Genomic DNA, 18,397 nt, shown 5'->3' on the forward strand with positions numbered 1-18,397 from the left:
AAATAAAAGTCACCAATATTTTATCAATGCAAGGGAAACTTGTCGGAAGGGTCTATCTCGGAAGGTAAACAATGACTTTAAACCTCGATTTCTCACGAATGACCACACACCCATGGAATCTGACTACACCACCTCATAGAACAAACATTGCTTTGTCACACGGTTAGAAAAAGGTACCCAAAAGTAAGTTATTTTCACTCATCTCGATACTATAAGCAACCGCGAGGGGGGCGACACATCTAAATCTCAATTGTAGATGCTCAAAAAATCTCACACTAGTGAATTAATCTTCAAAAAATCTTCTTTCATTTCGCGCAGCTACTTGCATCGCGCACCATCTTTTTACAGGAAATCTTCAGAATCGTCATCAATCTTCTTTCTATCTACTCAGCGTGCGAGCAGCTAGCCACAGCAAAACACAATATTTTCTGCATCGTAGATAGAGTCGTCCCCCTCGAGCAACGGGTGGAAACTAACGATTTTAAGTTGGCTAACTACTTGACTAGCCTATTGGTCCCAAGCAAATCGATTAACATACCCCATTCTAGTCGAAATTCTGGTACTACACTATGTTTGTTTTGATTCGCTATGAAATGTTGACAGATACAATGAGGGGCTCGTGGATTTTCCTATGTTTCGAGGGGTGCATCGATTAGCTTGGGACCGAAGATAGTACCAGAGCTGAGCCAAAAAGTTGAGCACGTTTCTTCGGGACGTTCTGGTCTTAGATTTACCTCTATGCTATAAGGCTGTCTACGAGACAGATGCGATCAGCTGACTTTTTTGTTTACCAAGAACTTTTGACACATCACAGTAGAACTGGCAGTTTATTCTCATATTAATTTCTGCTTTGTTTATTTTTACATTCAGCACCATTGACACCAGAACACTCACACACTCTAGATTTCTAGCTGTCAGTTCCAGTGAGAAACGTCTCCTGGATCACCTTATAGTGCAGGAACTCAAAAGTAGGTAAAGCGGGTCATATGTAGTACTTTTCATTTACTTGTGTGCAATTCGTACACTCCTAAAATTCGACACATTTTTATTGGCGAATTTCCATGTTAAATTCCACATGATTTTCATGTTTCCACACATAAACAGAATCCACTCAGAAGTACACATGATATTTATGAGTCAAATGAATTGTATGTGTGGTTACACATGAATTGTATGTGCACACATAAGAACTATGTGTCCGGCACGAGGGAGGCGACACATCTAAATCTCAAGTTTGGATGCTCAACAAATCTCACACTAGCGAATCAATCTTCGAAAAATCTTCTTTCATTTGTCGCATCTACTTGCATCGCTCATCATCTTTTTGCAGGAAATCTTCAGAATCGTTATCAATCTTCTTTCTATCTACTCAGCGTGTGCGCAGCTAGCCACAGCAAAACACAATCTTTTCTGCATCGTAGATAGAGTCGTCCCCCTCGGTCCGGCATATATATATATCATTTGTTTATCACATTGCAAAAATTCATATGTGGGACACATAAAAAGTAGCTTTGTATTATTATTAGTGTATGGAATCTTCTACTACACTTAAAATAATCCACACTTTAATACTACGTGAAAAACCACGTAACGTTTCAATTTTTCCACTTCAGTCTACTTTACGGACTCTCGTAAAATCTACGCAACGCCACCTGAAAGTTAAAATAAATTCCAATCACACCCATTTATTTATCCAATGAACATTATGTGATTTCCACATACCTAGAATCTATGTGCGTTTCACGTAAGTCTTAAGTGAATTCCACGTTTGAAAAAAGTAGGGCACTCAGTTGGGTGTTCAACATGGCGGCATGAGTGTAAAGATGTAGATGTGTTACTGTTGTATTTTTGACTGGTAAAAACGTAAGTATGAGATTTAAATTATGCTGTGAAATATTCGATTTTTGATTAGTTTATTTGAAGATGGCAAGCAGCAAAAGCAGTTGACATACCATCAGCGTGATAATCGATAGCCACGGAAGCAAAAATGCACGGCTCCTGCACTTCAACAAACACCTCCACTTTGCTCAACTGCAGCAGTCGAGTTTACAGCTCACGACTCCTCACCGGAACGGGAAGTATTACCAGTCATAGGCAGCTCAAACGGAGGCAAAGCTATCACGAAGCCGGGAAGTGCAATCGTCCCATGGAGGCACGTTGACCAAACATCGAGTTCCTGATTGGGTTTTATAGCAATGTTTTTTTTTCTTTTGTTTATAATAAATTGAATGCTCTAAAGCGCCCATTACACATGTCAATTTATTGACAAACATCGTATTGTCAATTTTCCTTACAACATTATCAATGCATAAATATATACAACATGAATGATAACACGCTTAAGCGCTCGTTGCACGGATCAATATATTGACAATAAATTGACATACTGACAATATTATTGAAAAGGTAATATTGATGACGATGGATTGCTGACGAGTATTGTTGAAAAAGTTATTTGCATTTCACTTCGTCAATATTCTTCCCCTCCCTAGAGGAGGGAGCACGTACGTCATTTAGATCGACTGACTCACAAAGCACCTTCGTGCATGCAGCGAGGGATGCAGTGTTGCCATTTGTTTAAATATTCGTGTGTGATATAAAATCGATTTCAAACTAAATAAAAAATGTATCTTTTTACAGTCACCGATCACCCAGGCTTTGTTTATATGGATGCACATTTTCTCACAAGCATAATCATGTTATTTTTTTTACTAGAAAATAAAATAAATACTACCAGCGTTTCACATACCTACACGTAACGTAAATTAATTATTATACGCATGATTTTCATTTATGAGTGTTTACCAAAACATCAACATGATAGTTTCTATTTGGGAAACTGCGTACCGTGAGCGTGGGTTATTCAAATGTAGTAATTCCGTGCACTCGACAATCGATTTGATTAAATTCGAACAATTTGAAAGTACATGTCATGTGATCTGTGGTCCTGTGCATTTTCTGTGTCCTGTCAAACAGTTACAATATTTGATATTCCAATTTGGTATTTGAATGACACGCCGCGGAATTACAGCTCACGTTCACGGTACTTCCTATGTTAATTAATAAACTATATGTGTGGCCATTAATACAGTTTATATGACCTAAATTAACTTTTTAAAAGACGTGCATTCTGATCGTTAGTTAATAAATGATAAAACTTGTGTATCATTATGATAAAACTAAGCATTATCCAGCATTTTACGAGTGCTTATGGCCGCCACAATCTGGCAGAGTTTTTGGTAGGGAATATATGATTTGACGTTTAGGTTGTGTCGTTTGACGTGTAAACGTTCACATTTGATCGTTTACACGTCAAACGCCACAAGCTAAACTTCAAATCTTATGTTCCCTACCAGAAACTCTGCCAGATTGTGGCGGTCATAAGTGATCATAAAATACTGGATTTGTATGGATAACATTAGGTAAACATTACTGTCCTAACGTGTCCTATCAGTCATATCAAAAATAAAATTGGAAGCTATAATCAATCACCTAGTTCTTACATCATTCTGTAAACAAATTCTTTTAAATTTATATGAGAACTTAAGAATAGACCTGGAATAGATCATTATTAAACACTATTGATTCTAAAAATCCTAAAAAAAATAATATAAAATGTACAAGTATAAGTAAATGTTGGGTGAAATTGGTTTCTATGTATATCTTCTAAGCCAGAACTCCGCTGTTTGGTATTTTTTTAACTACGGAACTGTTCGGTAAAAGTTTACAAATCAGTGAAAAAATTAAAAATTTGGAAATTTATTTCGAAAATGTATGGACTAACTCCATTTAATGATACAAATCAAATTTGTCGGTTTTATTGATTTCCTTCGAGGTCATTAGAAATTTTACCAACTTTTTCAGCTGTTCAAAAACCCGGTAAAACTTCGGGTGATCCGAATTCAGTGTGTAGCTAGTATTTTCTATACATACAGGTCCAGCAATCGTTTCTGTTTGGACCCGAATTCAAACATTAACTCTAAACACACTTTCTTTCGCTGATCCATGTTTCTTGTGTGGGGAAATTGAGACAGATAATATTGACTTTAATACATTGAGATAAGAAGGCTTCTAACGTATTGCCATTAATGTTGTCAATATTCGTATATTGATGATATTGATTGCAAAATTGACGGTTTTTTGTCAATTCATTCTGAGTATTGACAAAGTGAAATTAAAATAAGCGTTTCGTCAATACTTGTCTTCAATCATCGTCTTCAATATCACCTTTTTCAAAAATATTGTCAGTATGTCAATTTATTGTCAATATATTTATATGTGTAATGGGCGCTTAAGGCGAACAGAGAAGTTTCATGAATTTTGTTGTAATAAGCATTTAAATTAAGAAAAAGCAGCCAACAGCAGTACAAATAATGGTATAAGAAACCACTATGAAATCTATCGACAGTATCACGTAACTTCTGCGTGATAATCCTGTGACGTTTAAGCTTCATGAAATGGGTGCCCCTACATGAGAATCATATAGTTCTTACGTTAAAAGTACGATGGAAAAAATCTACGTATATTTTCACGTAGCATTGAAGTGAAAATTATTTTGAGTGTAGCTTTCTACCCAAAAGTAAGTTAGTTGTACCCAAAAGTAGGTCGACATGATTATACTCAACGTTGGGTTCCCACCAAGGGGGGGAGGTGGCTGTCAAATACGAACAATCGTCGCCTACCTCGCATGCCTCGCATAACTGGTTCCAAACGTAAACAAGCCATAAGAAACCTACAGCGATTGGTTACGTTTGGAGCCAGTTTCATACAAGAATGATTAGTAGGCTGATTTGACAGCACGTCCCCCCCCCAGGTTCCCACACTTTACTACCCCTGTTGGGCGGTTTATTCCTCCGTTTTTGACAACATTAGAAGGAGAAAAGGCACGGGGGCAACAAACACGCATTTCGGCGGAGCTCACATCAATGTGATGAATATAGTGGCTGAGGATGACTGCAACAAACTACTCTTTCTTGCATTCAACACTGCGGTGCAAGTGTGAAAGAGTAAGCTGTTTTGTTCTGTAGTACCTCCATCAGTTTTACCGCTGTCAGTATGCCCAAAAATGTCAGATTGTCCAAAAATGTCAAAATCATGTGATCTATGGTGCATCTATATGTGGTTGACAGGGATAGGGTCCCCCTGAGAAAAGGAGTCAAAAGTAGGTAAAAGTGAACTGGCCGTTGGGTACTTTTTTCTTACCTTGCACAGAAAAACAAAACTACCCACCGCTTGGGTTTTTTAAACTCAAATTTGAGTTATTTGACCTCAGCCCGTTTCATTTTCTCTCGCTATTGTTGTCAAAAATAGAACGAAAGATTCGACTCAACCGTCTAGTTCCGTACGAGAAGCCAAAATTGAGTAATATGCGATATACCCAAATTTGAGTTAATTGAACTTAATTTTGGGTAGAAAAAATTGAAAATAACTTAGCGATGGGTAATTTTTTTTGCCGTGCTTAAATGCAAACTACTTTGAGCCGGTTTACCCAAATTTGGCTTATTGTACGGAACATGGGAGATGAGTGAAAAGAACTTAATTTTGGGTTGTTTTGAATTTCTGTGTGAAGATGATTAGCTGAACAATGCATTGCATTGCAAGTAACATTGATCAATTCTCTTCATCGACTTTCTCTTTCGTTATTACCTTGGGTACAGAACCGTTTCTTGTTGTGTTTGTCGTATTAGAAGCTATGGCTAAGAGCTTCTTTCATCGATTTGTGTGCTGAACATAGCTGGTAGTGAGGATGCAAAGAGAAAGTCGACAAAGAGAATTTTGCAGTTGTTACCGGCAGGTAACATTTTGTTTTCCATCTTTAGATGTGGGGAGTAGGGCAAATAAAATTGTTAGTGTAGCTAACGGTCGATTTGAAGTGGGGGCGATCAACGCCCGACGGTGTGGATCGCTTGTGCCGTCTGATAGCAGTAGGTAGCTGATAGCGCTCTACCCTACCTACGATCGTGGGCGGATGGAGAGGATCGCAAACGACTGGTCGAAGCAGAACGGAGGAGAGAGATCCCGACTGAGCGACAAGATCAGTAAGTGACGAGCCTCTGCCGAGGACGAATGAAATTTGGAGAAAAACCAGACGTTTTCGGGATCAAGACCCCCGTTTCGACCCACGCGGTTTGTGAAGTGTCCGGTATCAGTACGGCCGTCTAATCATCTCCGGGTTATCGGACCGAAAGTTATTCAGCAACTGTGCTTGTCGGGTCGTCACCGAAGCGCCTAGCAAGAATTGGCCTCTCGTTGCCGTGAAAGCGCGGACTGTTAGTTCCAGCAGCAAGTCGACCATTGGGGCCGCCAACCACCGCTATTACAAGGCCAAGCGGCCCACGTACCGGCCAGGTACAGCGATCATCCCCGGTTCTACTTCCACGGATTGCCCGTTCGTCGGTCGCCCTCCCGCCGGCCTTCCACCGGCGCCATAGCGCGGTCCGCTAGTCCCTCGTCACACCATCGGACAACGTCGGCCTCTACTGGCTCCGGGCGACCCCACTAACAAGGTCATATCGCCATAGCCAGGCTTCCCGGCGGTTCAAGAACACGCCCTGCTGCTCATGGTACAGCGTCGGCGGTCGACGACGCCGAATAGTGAACAGGCGCAGTTGAGCGCTGGGTCCATAGCCTCCACCATCGTCGCATCCATCACTGCCACCAACGCTGCAGAGCGACACTACCGCCCGTCAATTATCCTTGTTTTGGTGCCTTCAAACATTAGGGTAATCCTTTAATTTTTTGAAATCCAAAAATTAACTTTCTTATTTAAAAAAATAAAGACACACATTGTTCAAAGAAGTTCTTGGTGAGTTAATTTCAAGCAACTTTGTTGAAAAAAGTTTTTTTTTTGTATTTCATAACGTTTTCATTTTAGAGATATTTTTCTGAACTGCGTTAGGGTGTACCCAAAAAAATCAGTTTTTCAGCTCTTACTTTTTTATTTCAAATTTTTCGTAAAAACTATTTTAAGGGAACTAGTCAAAATACACAACTTTGTTTAACAAATAAAATCTGTATCTCTCGACTATGAAAAGATATTGAAGATTTTCTATACAAAATAGGCTCTTTTCAAATGTCAGCCACTCAAAATGGGGCAAACGTACAGTCATTTTTAGCCACCTTTTGAAAGGGCATACTTTAGTGTATATTATATGGGTAAACTGGAGATACATTTTTTCTTTATCTTAAGTTAAACTTATTTAAGTTCACTCACTTTTGCAATTAAATTTGGTGATAACTCCTTCTAAAATAGAGGAAGAAACGATATTTTAAAAGAAAAGCGTGTGTCTTGCTAAACTTCAAAAGTCTTTCTATTATCTTTTTATGTAAAATTGTAAATTAACCGAAAACAGTGGTAGAAAAGCTGAAATCTTAGTACACACCTAAAATCTGAAAAGAAATTATTTTTTCTATATTATACCTCTATTGAGTAGTAATTAAGCTTTCTACTAACGTAGCATTAACCAGATTTAAATAAACTGCTCCATTTGCAAAATAAAAGCATTTTAAGAAGAGCTTTGAGTGGGTTGGTTTATTTCCTTTTAATTCCGTTATAATTGCTTATCTTTTGACAGATACGCGTATTTCGTCTACTACTTGCAGACTTCATCAGTGCCAAGTATCCAAGTGCCAAGTGCTGAAGAATCCATCTTTAATCTACGAGTTATATACTAATCAATAGGTACTAAAAATCAGCAGGTATCCACTGCCATGTCAAAATTTACCTAAACAGGTACCTAAATTAAGTCTCCAACAGGTAGATGCATGCTACGATGTGTTGTTTTAGGTAGCATGCTAAAGAGTCTCGAGTATCCGTTTCCTTGATCTCTATTAAGCAATGTTGATGGATTATGTTTAAATATTTCTAGACTTTCGGCTACGTCTAGTTTCCAAGGTGAAGATACAGTCCGCAGGATATTAATGTTTTCCTTAGTCAAATTGTGTCCCTTTTTAACGATATGTTCTGCAACCTTGGATTTAAATTCATAATGAAGCCCTTTATCCATCTCTTTGTTAGCCTTTTTTACCTCTGCGATGTGTTCCTTAAACCTTGTTTCTAAAGTCCTTTTCGTCTGACCAATGTAGATTTTATTGCAATCTGGACAAGAGATTTTGTAGACTCCGGCTTTCCCTAAGACATTTATTGAATCTTTAGTTGATCCTAACAGTGACTTCAGCTGATTTATCCTACTGCAGATCTTCATACAAAGACGAGTAAGCTTGAGATATGACCGAACTTTGTTTTTCCAAGTAGAATCCTTACGTTGCTTCAGAAGCTCTAAAAGGCTGATGGCTTCCTTTACTGGTACACTCGGAAAAAGTGCTGTGACATCAAATGAAACCATGACTTCATCTTCCCGAATCTCTCCTGATGCCTGAAGCTGACTTGCGAACTCCTGTGTGCTGTTAACTGAGCGAGTGGAAAAGGGTTTAGGATATTTTGAAATTCCTTCACTAGCCATTTGGCAAGCTTATGAGTGGGGGATCCTTCAGCCGAGATAATCTCCCTCATTTCGTTTCCTGGTTTGTGAATCTTTGGTAAACCTTTGATCCTAGGTAGAATAGGGTTTGAAACTTTCAATTGATTCGTACTGTTGCCAATAAACGCCTTGCACTCTTTCAACGTTTTATCCACATGTTTAACTATAGATGGGAGCGGGTCAATCCTCAACTGTCTGTATGGGCCATTAGTAATTTTTTCCGTCATCCGATTGTCATAGTCCTCTTTGTCCAAAATCACTACTGCATTACCTTTGTCCGCTTTTGTGTAGAATACCGGCTTTGTTTTTAGTTCTTTGAGAATTCGAATTTCCTCTTTTTCGGTTTTATTAAGTGAATGTCCCTTTCCGTTTTGTATTGTCTTTGAAATAATATTCCTGGCAGTCTCGTGTAATTGAATAGGAAGTGTGTGAGTGATTGCAGTCTCCATGTCAACGATGGTCTTTTCCACGTCAGGTTTTGAGGAGATCGCATACCCTCATCCCTTGTTGAGAAGTGTCAATTGTTCTTCTGAGAACTGCTGCGTCGAGCGATTCACCACAAAACCTTCGACGGATTGAACCACAGCTGTGTTAACTGAACTGTGTGATTTCTGGTCTATCTGTTGTGTTGTGTAATTCAAATAGTATTGTAGGGACCTCAGTTTGTTGTTATGTAACTTTCTTTTCCTTTTTTCCTCGCAGTCCTCCAATACTTTTACTTTAGTCAAAAACAGTGGAAATTCAATTGTGAATTCTTTGGCCAATTTCAAATGCAGGGAATAACATTCCAACGACTTTGTTTCCAACTTTGAGTAGAGACTCTGAATGCTCGCTTTTATAAATTCTGACTCCATCTTACGAACTACTTTTAAGGGAGTTGGTGTCTTAACCTTAATTTTATGACTGATAGGTGTTAGATTTAATTTTCGGCATTTCTTAAGAAATGCTATGTCTTTCCTTAAACCTACGATGGATTTCTTTAGTGATATGTACCTATTAGGTTGTGAAAGCTTGGAAGCCATGATTAATCCTTTAAATTTTTCGAAACTCTTAAGCATTAAGCATTTTAAGATTGAACTCGTATGCCTCACCGTGTAAAATTTTGAAACCATCATCACTTTAATAATTCTTCTATTCTCCTCGAGTACCAACTTTGATTTGCCAATCGCGATAATCTCAGTGTTCCTCAACGTCTCCCAACATACAGAACGATTTATTTTCCAATTACATTTTCGTTCAAAATCCCCAGCCTGTCTTGAAGACTAGAGCTTAGAGCTGCACTTCTTGAATCGTTGACCTGCCTATCGCTTTAAGGATGGATTGTTATTGTTTAGGTTCTGCCAACGGGCGTCTGGAAATCAAAAAGATTCATGTTTAATTCATTCCTTTCCTCGTCGGTTCCCCGTACTAAAATCCACAAATCCAGATGAAACGTTTCTCATGAAATTGCAAAAGCCGCATTTCAGATGAAAATAAGCGTCCAACGTCTCCCAAAACTCGAAACCATCCAAAAAAATTAGAAAAGTGCAAATGAGATTCCCATGCTCGTCGTTCGCGCCACGGCTATCTAAATGTATTAAACATAAACTGAGGCAAGAATTAAAAGCAAATAAAATCCTTAAATTAGCTATTTTTACATTTTCTCCCATCCGCAGCGACCGACAGACTAGGCACCATCACGAAAGCGAGCGAAATGGGACCACTACCTACTAGGACTAGCGACTGTTGTGGTGGCAGAAAAAGAAAAACAAACATGCTGCAGGATGATATGTCCACCCGTCGAGCTGTAGCACGAACGACGATGAGGACGGTCAACTGGGGAATTCGTGAACAGGAGCAGAATGGGATTGGAAATTTATTCAAATGAGCATTTAATGCAGAGCGCAAAAACTTACGGGTTTTGAGTGTTTGTCCACCGCGCGTTCGCTGGGAATGTGCTCATTTACTCGATGTAATTGTGTGATTACAATGGAGGAGGGGAAAGGGCTGCTGCACGGTATAAATACCTAATTGTCGTGACTTGCGATAACTGAATACTCGTTTAACCGTTTTGCACATGCATGAGAGGAGTCTCGCTGGAATAATGCTGGGAACTTCACACAGTGTGATTTCGGTGGCCATTTGTTAGTTCAAGTGACTTCATTTTGGCTTCTAGTGACATCGACAATGGAGCTCAGCATTCGACATTCCGTTGTGAGACCAATAAGTTAAATTTTACAACACAGATGACTATTTTCACTTAAATTTTAGTCTCACCGGGATGTTCATTAGTCCTTGTATGGATGGCCATTGCTTTTTGACCAAATTCAGTGTGCCATGTAATGTTTACTAACCGCACGAACCGAGGTGACAATTTACGCTGATTAAATGCGCTGATGTTTTCTCTTCTTTCTGCTGTGGGTTGATGGTTACAACTAGGGTACGAGTTTTTCGCTTATCCTTGCTCCCTTAGCTGCTCTTGCCGCAGAGCAGAGAAAAAAAAACCGTGATTCCCTCATTTTCACATTTGTTCTTTTTCTGTCTCCAGCGGACATGTTTTCCTTATCGCCTCGTTTCGTTCGGGGAGGACAAAGCTGAAAAGTGTCCCCAAGCGACTATTCATAAAAAAGTGGACAGTAAAGGAATGGTCAAATTAACATTAGAGAAGAGTTTGCGTAACGAGTTCATGCTGGTACCGAGGTTTTTGATTGAGTTATATTCATTGCTGTCGAGGGAATGGATTACCTGAAAGTCATGTCCGACAAAATTTCACCAGCTTAAATAAAGATGTGTAATAAATATTGCAAGATTCGAAGACTTTAAACCGTCAACATCCAGCTGAGAGCAGCCAAGAAACAATTTTGGTTTTATGAGGGTTCTAAAACCTCGATAAAACTTGCAATAATTCAGTACAACCACACGTCATGAAACATACATGAGTGTGCCTGTGTGCGAGAGAGTGAGAAAGATATCGCATTTGGATCAAAACCACAACGCGAAGCTTATTATCGTGTTCCGGCCCTGAGTGGTGATGGAACATAGTGACAAAGCTTCAAAAGCCACAGAATTTGATTAAACATAACATTATTGGGTTGTTGTGATGGCACTGCTTCGGATGGCTACAAAGTCACCACCAACAGTATCGTCATCAGCATCATCATCATCGTCAGACGATGAAGGAAAGTATGAACGATGGGACAGAGAAAGTGGGACTGTAGGGAGGCTGGAAATGGAAAAGCTTTTTCAACTCATTAACATTAATAATCACACCCTGCTGTCATAAATTTCTAACGACAAAGTCAAGCGAGACGAGTTGAAATGGCTCGTGCTAATCATCACACTTTGTGCTCGGTTTTAGAGTTGTTGGAACTATTGAACTAATGGATGAGGATAACTACCGCGACATGACATTATGGGTTGCGGGGTGAAACACGGCTCTGTTCACACTAATGAGCAACCTTGACTAATTCGATTATTCATGCTTTATGCTTGATGAACATGCTTTAGTCGAGTTCAGGGAATTTTGACATGATGATGTCATGATGAAAAGATTTAATTCTTCTGAAATACTATACAGCAGTTCTGCTTTTGCTTCAAGATGTACTTTTAGATTTGGACGATTCTATCCTCTCTATAACTCGTCTGACCAGTTCCAGCCCACACGATTAGTAATAACTAATTTAAAATGTGACGGAATCCAACATTGACATAAAAAATTAGACGTAAACAAACATGTCATGTCATATTAAGTGCTCCCAGACTGAAAAGTTCGTTGCTCGACGAAAAGTACGTTTGATTAAGCAATTTTTGGCATCTGTTATGACTCAACTTTATGACAAAATTGACGCTGAATGTGATTGTGAGTGTTATGTCTGTTTGTAGGTGGTTTAATCATATCAAATGATTAAAAATTAATCCCCTCTTTCTAAAAAATAAGCATCTGATATTAATCCTAGTTTAATCATGGTTGATTAGATTGTAGATTATCTTTTTTTGAATAAATTTTAATCATTTTTTATTCTATTTTAATCATTTTTGATTGAATTTAAATCTTGTTTGATTATATATCAGTACTGGCAAAGAATAAAATTTAAAACTGGAAAGATTATTTCGATTTTAATCATGCATGACTACTGCCGAAGTAATCATGGCTCGGACTCAATAAGGTGAAGCGGGAATCTGCATACTTTTTAAGCTTTTTTGATTTCATTTATCTTTGAGTGTATGTTTCGGTATGGGAACACTTAATTTAACATGACATGTTTGTTTACGTTCCATAATTTACGTCAAAGATGGATTACGTCTCGTGTAAAAATAGTTACTTTTAAGTATGTACAAGAATTTTTCTAAGAGTGCAAAAACCGAAAAAATAAACATTTTTGATTTTATCTCTAAGAATTCCGTGAAATTTCGCTCGCAAGAGGCAATGAACCAATAAGTTGTGCTGGTATTTCGCCATTTTGACTCACGACCTCGCTCTCGACTATTTTTTTAAAATGGTATATTCGTTATTTTCCAATAAATCACAGCACGAAATGCCAAAAAAATATTCGAACTTTCATAGAAATTGGAGAGCGAAAAACAAAATCGATTTATTTACCAGGAAGCTCTCGCTCTGCACACTACGAAAAAAATCATGCAAATTTCGGTTCCTGCACTAATAAAATTTCAAATATTGTTTTTATGTGTCCCACTCATGAATTTTTACAATGTGATCAACAAATGATATCTATGTGTCGGACACATAGCGTTTCGTTTGTCCGCAATTCAATTTGTCAAATGAGCAGTTCGATCTGTCAAACGGGCGACCAGATCTGTTAAACGTGGTGAGACGCAAACCAAGACAATATAAATTTCACATGTCACAACATTTCGCACGAGCTCTACTGGATTCTGGGAGCGAATGTTGCTTCGCCACTACACAGTTATCTCAGGCGATGACTGTTACACGAAGGAGAGTCAATGTGCCGATATCTGGAATAGGAAAGTCCTCTGCTAATGTGAAGCACCAATTTCGAGCCGTCATCAAATCCCGAAATTCGAATTACTTTACCTGCGTCGATTTGCTTATTCTGCCCAAGGTCACTATTGATCTGCCATCGGTCAACTTGGACATCGATCATTGGAGCATTTCTTGCCGATCCTGGCTTTTTTCAAAACGAGCACTATCGATATCGTGTTGGGGGCAGAAATATTCTTCGATCTACTCTCTGTTCCAGGACGCATTTTGCTTGGAGATTCTCTTCCGTCGCTCACCAACTCGGTATTTGGCTGGGTGGTATCAGGAAAAACTTCTCAGGGCTATCCAGAAAGGTCAGTTCGCTGCAATGTTGCAACGATAGCCGAACTACACAACGACATGGAGAAGTTCTGGAAAATTGAGGAAGACCCATCTGCTACGAATTACTCCCCGAACGAAACTGCCTGCGAAGAGTTCTTTCAGCGTACTGTTGCACGTGATTCGTCGGGTCGATACATGGTGAGACTCCCTTTCAAAGAAACTGTAACTCAGCGGTTGGGTGACAACAAGAAATCGCCTCTGCATCGTTTTCGCTTGTTGGAGAATCGGCTGCCTCGTAATGCTTCGATCGCTCAGCAGTATCGGGATTTCATGGCTGAGTATGCGCAACTTGGCCACATGGCACCACTCAGTGACTTCGGAGATGAGCTTCATCCGAAGTACTATTTACCACATCATCCAGTGATTAAAGAGAGCAGCACGACCACGAAGCTACGCGTCGTTTTCGATGCGTCTAGCAAGACGAGCTCGGGAATTTCACTCAACGACGCTCTTCTTGTCGGTCCGGTCGTACAGGACGATTTGCGATCGATTGTTATGCGTTCCCGAACCCACAAGTCATCCTAATTCCAGACGCCGAAAAAATGTATCGCCAAGTATTACGGACCAACCACTACAAACTTTCGTTCTCAAGACCGTCACGCACGGGACTGCATCGGCTCCTTATTTGGCGACACGTGTCCTAAAGCAGCTAGCTAGTGACGAGGCCGATAATTTCCCAATAGCAGCAAAGGTCGTCGAGAAGGATTTTTATGCCGATGACTTATTTTCTGGAGCAGCAACCGTAGCAGAAGCAATCAAGCTTCCGGAGCAACTCGACGCCATGCTTTCCCGGGGAGGCTTCCAGCTAAGAAAATGGGCATCAAACTGTGAGACCGTTCTAGAGGGCGTCCCGCATGAAAACCGTGCTCTTCAGCATTCCATCGATCTCGATCGTGATCAAACGATCAAAACGCTCGTTTTGCACTGGGAACCAGCATCCGATCGTCTCAAGTACAAAATCGTTCTACTTCTACCACCAAACGCCGTACTCACGAAACGTCTAACGCTGTCCTACATTGCCCAGCTCTTCGATCCTTTGGGACTTGTCGGTCCAGTCGTCGTAATGGCCAAGGCGTTCATGCAAACACTGTGGACACTCAGATACGAAAATGGAACGGTTTGGGAGTGGGATCGAGAGCTTATATCAAGTCTTCGGGATAAATGGATCAACGATCACTCCAATCTTCCTGCGCTTAACGAATTGAGAATTGATCGCTTTGTTCTTCTCCCGAAATCAGTCGAGATTGTACTTCACCTGTTCTCGGATGCTTCCGACATCGGATACGGCACCTGTGCCTACTTGAGGTCAATCGACAACTATGGACAAATCAAAATCGCTCTTCTGACGTCGAAGTCCAGAATCGCACCTTTGAAAAAACAAAGCACACCCAGGCTCGAATTGTTTGGAGCTCTACTCTTCGCCGAGTTATATCTACGAATCGCCGCTTCTCTTCAGATGACGTTCTCTACTATCTACTGGACTGATTCCACGACAGTCATCAATTGGCTCGAGGTCACTCCGTCCACTTGGACTACTTGTGTTGCCAACAGGGTGTCCAAGATTCAGCATGCAAGGCAGCATTGTACTTGGAAACACATCGCAGGACTGGAAAACCCGGCTGACGTGATATCTCGTGGTTGCTTGGCGTCAGATATCATCTACAACACACTCTGGTGGAGAGGTCCAGAATGGTTGCAGAAAGAAAAAGAGTATTGGCCTGTTCCTGGACAGCAGTGCGGATCGACTGATAATTGCAACATCGATGACATCGATGAATACGTTGCTAAATTCTCCAACTACTCGAAAATGGTACAAATTACTGCTTACTGGCGACGCTTCTTTTCATTTTTGCTAATACGAAAGGAAGATCGGATATTCATCTTCCTCACGACTGATGAACTAAAATCTGCTGAACACGCACTCATACGATTACTGCAGCAACAATGCTTTTCGGATGAATGGAAGCGATTGGAGAACGGAAGCGATTGGAGCGAATGGAAGCGGAAACGTCAATTTCGAAAAGCTCTCGACTGAAATGGTTCCATCCAATGATCTTTCCCAGCGATAGAATCATCCGGATCAGTGGTCGTCTGGGCCAGTCAACACAACATGAAGACTTCAAGCAACCAATCCTGCTGTCAGGCTCTCACTCTTTGTCGACATTGCTCTTGCTATCGTACATCAGAAACTACTACATGCTGCTCCTCAACTGATGGTCAATACGATTCGAATCCGTTACTGGCTCTTGGGCGGAAGAAGTGTGGCTCGGCAGATCGTACACAAATGCGTCACCTGTGTACGCGCACGACCTAAGCTCATCGAACAGTTCATGTCCGAGCTTCCGGCTGCTCGTGTGACTGCATCACGACCCTTCTCTAAAGTTGGAATAGACTTTTGGGAACCAATCTACATCCAACCACGGCACAGGCGCGATGCACCGATGCCACCGATCAAAGCATACGTAGCTGTGTTCGTATGTTCTGCGACGAAAGCGGTTGTGAATTTGACTACTGCCAAGTTCCTGCAAGCTTTCCGGCGGTTTGTGGCACGCCGTGGGCTGTGCTCAGACGCCTACGCCTACTCAGACAATGGGAAGAATTTTGTGGGTGCAGCGAATGAGCTGAAGCGGCTTTTGAGAAGCAAGGAACACAAATGACCAGGTAGCTCGAGAGTGTACGGAAAACGGAATCCGTTGGCACTTTAATCCTCCCAAAGGATCTCACTTTGGCGGACTTTGGGAGGTGGCGATCAAATCAGCTCAGAAGTATTTTACTCGGGTACTAGGTTCTCGAGTGTTGGCGTACGATGATATGGAGACAATTTCTAGCTCAAATTGAATGTTGTCTAAACTCCCGTCCACTCACTTCATTAAGCGACGACCCTTCTGACCTCGATCCTCTTACCTCGGGTCATTTCCTTGTGGGCTCGACATTGAAGGCTGTTCCGGACGTCAACCTCGATTCGGTCCCGTACAATCGGTTGACTCAGTGGCAGCAGACGCAGAAGATGTTCCAGAAAATTTGGAATCGATGGCAGCTCAGAGCCAAGTGGTGCAATCCTCCGGTAAAAATAGAGAAGAATCGTCTTGTGATCATCAAGGAGGAGAATCTACCATCAATGCAATGGCCGACTGGCAGGATCCACGAACTTCACCCCGGCAAGGACGGTATTGTGCGTGTTGTTACACTTCAAACACCACGTGGGTTCATCACTCGTCCTGTCGCAAAACTTTCCTTTCTACCGGTAGCATCTTCACTCTATGACGACAAAGGATCTAACGGCGGTGCGGCTATCGCAAGCATCAATGTTGGCACATCATCATCCGGAGAGAACAAATAAATACAAGGCCCAATATCCTTGGGTCCAAGGTAAGGACCTGTCCAATCTGTCCAGCTATTTTCTCCGGATCTACCGGGTCTTTTCTTCACATGTATCATCTCACCATTCTAACTGAGGGATTATATACCGCAAGGCCAGCCAGGAGCAGTCTTCATCAGCATCACCAACAGTCGTCACAACAACATTAGCAGCAATCTGCAGAAATGGTTATTTCTGAGGGAGGCAGGATGTTTGCATGTAATATGCAAATTGTCCTGGATAGCAGTACTTGATCGACGTGACACAGCGAGTCATACGGGAGAAAGAATGGATTGATGAGTGACCACTACTTTCAATACCTACGGCATGCTCAGTGAACGTTCTACCACTACAAATGTTGATCTGATAAGGAGAGTGAGAACGGCGATGGACACCCGACACCAATGAACACCCAGCAGGTCATAGAATCCTCATCGTAGCTACAACAGATCAGTGCTACTACTATTCGCATCGAAGACGGTCGAAGATCAAGGAAAGTGAAACATCACTATGTGATTTTGTATTGCCTTAATTTTAAGTAAAACTACTATTTAATAAATGTGCTAGTTGTGTGGTCTAAGTTCAGTTTGAATAAATTATTATGTGCTAGTGTTAAGTGTTTAAACGGTGTTTTTCTGCATGAAGTTGCATTAGAGCTAAAACGGCTCCAAACATTGATTATGAAGTGAACCGCCATTATTTACACTGGGCTCACCAAATCATCAACAAACGGATAAAATCGATAGGCGATATTAGTGATTCCCGTAAGTTCATTAAACCCATTGAAGCAATAATGATAGAAGAATTTAACTTGATGTTTTTTTTCCCATTAGTACGTCAGAGTTCTCTTCTAAGTTGGCAAAACGATTGGACAAGTAACTCTCTTGGGCGGTGGTTACATTCCATTACTCCAAATGTTTATTCGAGAGCGTGGTACAAAGGTCTGGATGTAAGTCGGGGATTCATTTGCGTGATGTCAAGACTTATTTCCAACCACTACTCGTTAAACGCACATCTCTACAGAATAAACCTCGTTGACAGCAATATATGTAGGTGCAGAACCGGTTATGATGACATCGATCACGCAGGTTGGCATTGCCCGGGTAATGACGGCTCCTGAGCACGACTATTGGATACCCTATTGGCCCGAGGTAGACAACCCTTCCGTGAAGTAAGAGATGTATTGGGAACCCGTGATCTTCCCAAGCGATCTACGAATTCCTTTGTTTGTCTTATGTT

At 40.8% G+C, this 18,397-nt stretch overlaps 2 protein-coding genes across 2 annotated transcripts; both read left to right on the forward strand.

Annotated features, from left to right (window-relative positions):
• The first annotated feature begins 13,818 nt into the window (after window positions 1–13,818).
• LOC135712028 (uncharacterized) lies at window positions 13,819–14,325 on the forward strand. The gene has a single exon (XM_065234990.1). It carries the CDS (start codon window positions 13,819–13,821, stop codon window positions 14,323–14,325), a length of 507 nt encoding a protein of 168 aa, XP_065091062.1.
• A 256-nt stretch (window positions 14,326–14,581) lies between these two features.
• LOC135712029 (uncharacterized) lies at window positions 14,582–16,457 on the forward strand. Its single transcript, XM_065234991.1, has 2 exons — window positions 14,582–15,610; window positions 15,987–16,457. The coding sequence occupies exons 1-2, from the start codon at window positions 14,582–14,584 to the stop codon at window positions 16,455–16,457; spliced, it is 1,500 nt and encodes a 499-aa protein (XP_065091063.1).
• Window positions 16,458–18,397: the final 1,940 nt, after the last annotated feature.

The sequence above is a fragment of the Ochlerotatus camptorhynchus genome, unplaced genomic scaffold, assembly GCF_037179485.1.
Source record: "Ochlerotatus camptorhynchus isolate MF236.1 unplaced genomic scaffold, CSIRO-AGI_Acam_v1.1 ptg000455l, whole genome shotgun sequence".
Taxonomy (NCBI): Eukaryota; Metazoa; Arthropoda; class Insecta; order Diptera; family Culicidae; genus Ochlerotatus; species Ochlerotatus camptorhynchus.